The sequence below is a fragment of the Rhamphochromis longiceps genome, linkage group LG14 (genome assembly GCF_057381845.1).
Source record: "Rhamphochromis longiceps isolate RC_006_pf linkage group LG14, R_longiceps_female_GT1.1, whole genome shotgun sequence".
NCBI classification, from domain to species: Eukaryota; Metazoa; Chordata; class Actinopteri; order Cichliformes; family Cichlidae; genus Rhamphochromis; species Rhamphochromis longiceps.
In genome coordinates, this window is record NC_140570.1 from 2,664,887 (window position 1) to 2,672,157 (window position 7,271).

At 42.3% G+C, this 7,271-nt stretch overlaps 1 protein-coding gene across 1 annotated transcript; it reads right to left on the reverse strand.

Moving 5' to 3' along the window:
* Positions 1-534: 534 nt before the first annotated feature.
* Positions 535-3,376, reverse strand: LOC146653406 (zona pellucida sperm-binding protein 3-like). Its single transcript, XM_085380447.1, has 8 exons — positions 2,879-3,376; positions 2,668-2,786; positions 1,548-1,651; positions 1,308-1,482; positions 1,019-1,121; positions 859-941; positions 684-781; positions 535-584 (listed from the first exon to the last, which is right to left on the reverse strand). The coding sequence occupies exons 1-8, from the start codon at positions 3,374-3,376 to the stop codon at positions 535-537; spliced, it is 1,230 nt and encodes a 409-aa protein (XP_085236573.1).
* Between the last annotated feature and the right edge of the window lie 3,895 nt (positions 3,377-7,271).

A 7,271-nucleotide genomic window follows, 5' to 3' on the forward strand; every position in this document is an offset into this window, starting at 1 on the left:
TAATGCACTTTGTGACCGTCGTCTAAAAAGCACCATAAATCCATTCGTCCAGTGTCCTCACTATACATTTATCAGTCTTTTAAATGTGCTGCATGAATTTATTTGATGTTTGAAAGTTGAATAAGTGCCACTGATTTCTCATCCTTATTCATCGGTAATAGTTTCTTTGCAACAAGCATGAAATATGATATCACTTCCTCTTTTGCACATGTTGTGTGTATTTCCCCAAACTACTAACCAGCATGTGCACGAGTTCCAGAAACGACCGGCTGGATCAACAGTCAACTCTTGTTAGCTGCACTGCGAACTTCAGGGTTGGTCACCGTTTATTCATTTTTTGAGAACAGTTTCCAGAAATGTCTTCAGTGTTTCACTCTCTGCGAAACCATTTTAAAGAAACATCTGCTGGTTATGTGCACGTGCCAGCTTCAGTGTCAGTTTAGAGACGTCACAGCTTCAAATGTTTCTTTTTAAAAAGTTTATTTATTCTCTTTTGTTACAAATGTGTAAAAAAAACAAAAAAAACAACATCTTTCACTCTACAACAATGGGGCCCACAGTCACTTCAGCTTCCCATCGCTCCACTTTAAAAAAAAAAAAAAAAAAAAGCACATAAACGCAGTCATTTTGCAGTCAGGCGTGAGAAATGAAGCATTGTGCACGTTCCTGCTGACATGCATTACCTGTGGCGTTGTCACTCAGGGCTCGGATCTTTCTCATTCCACAAGTGGACTCACAACAGGTACAGAACTCGTTCTTTCCATCTACAGCCATCCACATACTGTGGGAAGAGTCAGTGTCATGAAAGTCCTCTCGAAAGAATCAATGAATGAAAGATCTTCAAAAACGTTCTCATACCCCTCATAAAATGAGCATGCCTTGTTCTCAATGGTAACTGGGGCAGAAGCTGAGACGGCCTTCAGTAGGCAAGAGATATAAATCTGTTTAAATGAAATTAGGCCTCTTTATTTTAAAGTACACGACAGGGAGCATATATCATCAGCACACACTTACATACCATCCCCTGTAGACCCAAGCTGTGGATCGCGACCTGTAACCGGAGTTTATCAGGCTGAGATCGAGGCATGAACCTGGAAATGGTGTGCTGACCCCCCAGACACCTGTAGGAAAGGCAACACTCACACAGAAGCAGCCACACTCTGTGGGGACATGCTGGTGTGACACTTGAATGACACTCGCACCACACTTAAGGTGGATCAGATTATCAGATCAGGTCAAGCTAAGTGTAGAAAAGAGACATACTGATATAGTGTACTGTATCAAACTGCTGCCCATCCAGAACCTACCCGTCATTTATTAAAGCTTCTCTTCGTCCTGAAGTGAAGTCTGACTTTGTGGTAGCGACGCAGCTGTCCACCAGCACCCTGAGGGGGGTTGGAGTTTGTACCAAGACTGCTGCTTCCATGTGAATGACATCTACCAAAGCATATCTGGTGGACGTTCTCTCAAACTTCCAGTCATCTGAAGCAAAATTAGCCATTAAAGGTTTGCAAAGTCACAGTCGTGTTAATATTGCTGGGACCCACCAGTCATAAGTTTCAGAGAAAAATGCTGCTGTGTCTGTGCTCGCCTGGTAGCTTCACTGGACATCCAGGCAGGATGCTCGGGATCGCTGCTCGCACTGTGCTGCCTGAAATGTCAAAGTTAAGAGCAGTTTTTAGCATCACACCAATCATACTTTAAAAGTACACTAATACTTTAAACCTGCACCAGAAGGCTGTTGCTTTGTCATCCATGAATCTGCTGACAAAGTTATAAGTCACCAACAAACAAAAAGCCTACATACCTGGAACGTGACTGTATAAAAGCTACAGGATTTCTTTGATGCGTGGCTAAAGCATGGAAAGGTTCCATAAAAACATGTTCGACTAATTGCTGTAAAACCGACGGGCCACAGCTACACAGTCAGGTTAAAACAGCGTTGGTTTAAAAATTATTAGATCAGGTCAGTGAGCTTAAACATGCTATGTTGGTTAATATATCACCAAGAGCATCAGCCTGGAAAAAGGAGGAAATATGAAGTGCTAAAACTGCAGTACCAAGACTGGCTACTTTAGGTTGAACCCCGAACTCAGTCCCACACTCACACATTAAAATGTCCAGTTTTACAGCTCAAAGTGTGCCTGGGACAAAAGAGTTTCCACCTTAATAACATTTGTTCAGGGTGATTTTATTTTGAAACTAACACATCCATCTGGATTTTTCTCTTGTTAAAAGATGGGGCATAATTCAAATCCATTTTATTTATATAGTACCAAATCACAACAGTCGCCTCAGGGCGCTTTACACTGTAAAGACCCTACAATAATACAGGGAAAACACCAACACTCAGATGGCCCCCTCTAAACAAGCACTTGGTGACAGTGGGGGGGAAAAACTCCCTTTACCCTTTCCTGGTTTCAGGCTGATGGGAGGAAGACAGGACAAGGACTGAAAGAACTAATGACAGGCCTCAACTCTAAAAACTTTATGTGACCACAGAAGACTTAATAAAAAGGCTTCGACTCCAGATTTTACATGGCGATGTGTTAGGACAGAGTTGGAGTCAGTGTTTAATTAAAGGCTGTTTTGTTGCAACACTATTCCTTTAATAAGGACCACCGTAAACTAAAGTGGGTGTTCAGTCTGTTCCGCATTTCTAGTCACCTCTGGTAGTGGCATTCAAGTCTAATGACAGCACTCTGGCTCCTCGTAATGCCGCTTCTGCCAAACACTTTGGGGTTGTAGGCCAGCGCAAAGGCATAAATGAAGGCATTTTCTGTCAACTAATGAAAAAATACAAAGTGTATTAAAAAAATGAATTTCACTTGTGTGAAAAGGTGATGTAACTGAATGAACAGAATAAAAAGGTTCATACCACTAGCTTGCTACCACAGCTGTGCAGCTCAGATTCAAAAACCAGCACATGAGACGAGTCATCAGTGTCAGTGGCTGAACAACCACCGAGGCTGATTTCTTCTGGCTTTATCAGCTTGCCGAGACCCAGCAAGTCCCGACTCACTTCAACAAAGATCTTACTTTCACCACACCTCACAGCAACGCGGTAGGCTGCCACTGGCTGCTTCAGTTCAAACTTGAAAGGTTTGTTCACCCGATCCACTGGATCTTCTGGAAATTTCCAGGAGAGGGGTTCAAGTGCTTGCTGGTTCTGCTTTGACTGGAGCTTTGCAGCTTGCTGAGCAGACTGACTGGAGTGCACTCTGTCAGGTTCTCCTGGAGCATCAGCTTCAGCCACAGCAGGCCTCTGTGCCTTGATCCCCAAGTGTGTTGGCACATTCAGACTGTGGAATCGAGCGTCACTAAGCCTGACCCATGCAAGTACGAAGCTAAATGCAACAAGCTGCCTGGCCCCCATGGTTGCAAACAGACACAGGTCTGTGCAGCCTTCTTAAGGATGAGCACTGAAGCAGGCTGACTCCTCCCTCTCCCTAATCACCTAAATCTCCTTCCACATGTGTGGATCTCACCCTGGAGGAAACCAAAGGAATTATATTTGTCTTATATTTATGTATTATATCCAATAATTAAGTATATTTATTATATTTATGTTTAGATAGATATTATAGATACTTAAAAACATAACAAATATTCTTGTGCAAAGTACTGATTCAACTTTTTTGCCCAAGTAAAAGTGCAAATGTACAGGCTCTGAAATTCACAGTAAGAAGATAAAAAGTAGCTCTTTGAAGAACGTTTGTACCGGCTGATTTTGTGCAAAGCTAACCGAACCTTGTACTATATTAATATAATAAAATCTTATGAGCACATGGGAATGCAAACTTTATTTCAGAGTAAATTCTGGTTTTAATACTAATGAATGTGCTCAGCTTGATCAGTTATAGAGAACATGAGCAGAGCAAAGAGAGATTAAAAAAAACAAACGGCTCTATTTCCTGTTGTAGTGGGCGGCTTTGCATCCACACCTAAACAGGAAGTGGGATTCAGCAGGTGGAGGAACCCTAAAACTGGTTGTAGTTGCTCAGCCCAGTTAAAAGAAGCTTACAATCATTTCTGCTATGAGCTCCAGCAGATGTGCAGGCTGTGACCATCAGACCTTGCCTGCTGCTGCTCTGAGGTGCACTGCTCTTTGTGAATTTACAATTCAAGATGTAAGCAGATGTTTTACAGGCTGACTAAACTTATGACAGATGAGCTAGATCGTGTCCACCTGAGGATTTAAGCTCTTCTTTCAGATACCGTTATATTTTTGTACTTTTTAGATTTGGAGTAATCGTGGGCAGGGATGGTTTCCCTGTTGGAGGTTGACAGTTCCAGGCTCCAGTCACTGATGTGTTTGTCTTTCAAGTCACCTTGAACTCTGCATGCTTTAGAAAATAGGTAAGTATTAGTACTGGACTTCTTTTTTATGAAGGTTTGAACTTTGAGAGTTTAAACATGAGAGAAAAGTGTGAAAATGTTCATGCCTGTCTGAGAAAAGTGTATAAAGTGTGTAGTGACGGGTTTGACAGCCTTAAAACATCTAAAATAATTGTAAAAAATAAAGTTGGCTACTTTGTGGATTTCACCTGTCGTGGGTTATTTTAGGAACTCCCACGATAAGCGAGGGACCGCTGTGGTCGGTCACCTGCAGTTAGCAGGTGTGGGTTGCCTTAATTAGGTGCATCAAGGTATCCTGTTACTCTTGTTGGATGGAGTGGCTGACAAATTTGCTTCGGTGTGTCTAATGAACCTTCTGTAAGCGTCACAGCAGATTCAATTCAATTCAATTCAATTTTATTTATATAGCGCCAAATCACAACATAAGTCGCCTCAAGGCGCTTCATAGATACAGAGAAAAACCCAACAATCATATGACCCCCTATGAGCAAGCACTTTGGCGACAGTGGGAAGGAAAAACTCCCTTTTAACAGGAAGAAACCTCCGGCAGAACCAGGCTCAGGGAGGGGCGGGGCCATCTGCTGTGATTGGTTGGGGTGAGAGAAGGAAGACAGGATAAAGACATGCTGTGGAAGAGAGACAGAGGTTAATAACAGATATGATTCAATGCAGAGAGGTCTGTTAATACATAGTGAGTGAGAAAGGTGACTGGAAAGGAAAAACTCAATGCATCATGGGAATCCCCGGCAGTCTACGTCTATTGCAGCATAACTAAGGGAGGATTCAGGGTCACCTGGTCCAGCCCTAACTATATGCTTTAGACAAAAGGAAATTTTGAAGCCTAATCTTGAAAGTAGAGATAGTGTCTGTCTCCTGAATCCAAACTGGAAGCTGGTTCCACAGAAGAGGGGCCTGAAAACTGAAGGCTCTGCCTCCCATTCTACTTTTAAATACTCTAGGAACAACAAGTAGGCCTGCAGAGCGAGAGCGAAGTGCTCTAATAGGGTGATATGGTACTACAAGGTCATTAAGATAAGATGGGGCCTGATTATTTAAGACCTTGTATGTGAGGAGCAGGATTTTGAATTCTGGATTTAACAGGAAGCCAATGAAGGGAAGCCAAAACAGGAGAAATATGCTCTCTCTTTCTAGTGGACAGCTTCAAATACCTCGGAGTTCACATCACGCAGGACCTGTCATGGTCCTGTCACATCAACACCGTGGTGAAAAAGGCCCGACAGCGTCTCTACCACCTCAGACGCTTGAGAGACTTCCAACTGCCCTCCAAGGTGCTCAGGAACTTTTACTCGTGCACCATAGAGAGCATCCTGGCGGGAAACATCTTAACCTGGTTCGGGAACAGCACCATGCAGGACAGACGAGCTCTACAGAGGGTTGTGCGGTCAGCTGAGCGCACCATCCGCTCCGAGCTCCCTGACCTGCACTCAATCTACAGCAGGCGGTGCTGGACCAAGGCCAGGAAGATGGTGAAGGACCTCAGCCATCCCAACAACAGACTGTTCTCTCTGTTGAGGTCAGGAAAGCGATTCCGCTCCCTGAAGACCAACACAGAGAGACTGAGGAGGAGCTTCTTCCCGCAGGCGATACGGTCTCTCAGTCACACCACCACACAGTACTGACCCACACATACAGTTCTTACACACACACTGGACTTTCTGGACTTTGGTTTTGCACAACACTGGTCACTATATTCTTCATTTCCGGTTAATACTTGTACAGCTGCTGTTATTGTGTATATATTTATTTATATTTAGATTTCTTCATACATTCTTATATAGTTCTATATTGTGTATTTTGTTGTACAGTTATTTTATTTTCAACTTTAATTTATATATTTTATCTTATTCTTCCCAGTTAAATTTACCCTTCATTCTAATTTGTGTTGTACAGTTATTTCATTTTTAACCTTAATTTATATTTTATTCCTTCCTAGTTAAATTTACCCTTTTTAATTTTTCATATTTATTTCCTATCTTATTCATAGCCTTTTCCTTTTTTGTTTTCTTTAGGTCACGAGCAGTTGTCCAAGCATTTCACTACATATCGTACTGTGTATGACTGTGTACGTGACAAATAAAATTTGAATTTGAATTTGATTTAGTCCCTGTCAGGACTCTTGCTGCAGCATTTTGGATCAGCTGAAGGCTTTTCAGGGAGTTTTTAGGACATCCTGATAATAATGAATTACAGTCGTCCAGCCTGGAAGTAATAAATGCATGAACTAGTTTTTCAGCGTCACTCTGAGACAGGATATTTCTAACTTTAGAGATGTTGCACAAATGGAAGAAAGCAGTCTTACATATTTGTTTAATATGTGCATTGAAGGACATGTCCTGGTCCAAAATGACTCCAAGGTTCCTCACAGAGTTACTGGAGGCCAAGGTAATGCCATCCAGGGTAAGAATCTGCTTAGATACCATATTTCTAAGATTTTCAGGGCCGAGTACAATAACCTCAGTTTGATCTGAATTAAGAAGCAGAAAGTTAGCGGCCATCCAGGTCTTTATGTCTTTAAGACATTCCTGCAGTTTAACTCATTGGTGTGTGTTATCTGGCTTCATGGACAGATAGAGCTGGGTGTCATCTGCATAGCAGTGAAAATGTATGCTATGTCTTCTAATGATGCTGCCTAAGGGAAGTAAAGCTGATTGTGCATTTTTGTGGACATTCAGTTGTAGAAAGAGGAACATGGGAGGGAGTTCACGTTCAGATGGGAACCAAAGAAACAAAGACTGACACAGAATTCACTTAGGCTACGTTCACACTGCAGGTCTTAATGCTCAATTCCGATTTTTTGATCAAATCCGATTTTTTTGTCTGCTCGTTCACACTACAAATAAAATGCGACAGCAAACGCGCTCTAGTGTGAACGCTCAAAGCGGCCCGCATGC

What these genes read in the sequence shown, in the direction of transcription:
- LOC146653406 (XM_085380447.1), bottom strand. Translation starts at nt 3,376, where the DNA reads ATGGGGGCCAGGCAGCTTGTTGCATTTAGCTTCGTACTTGCATGGGTC. An exon ending in CTTGAATGCCACTACCAGAG is followed by an intron (nt 1,652 to 2,667) that starts GTGACTAGAAAT and finishes TTGACATTTCAG; the next exon opens with GCAGCACAGTGCGAGCAGCG. An exon ending in GCTTGGGTCTACAGGGGATG is followed by an intron (nt 942 to 1,018) that starts GTATGTAAGTGT and finishes TCATTTAAACAG; the next exon opens with ATTTATATCTCTTGCCTACT.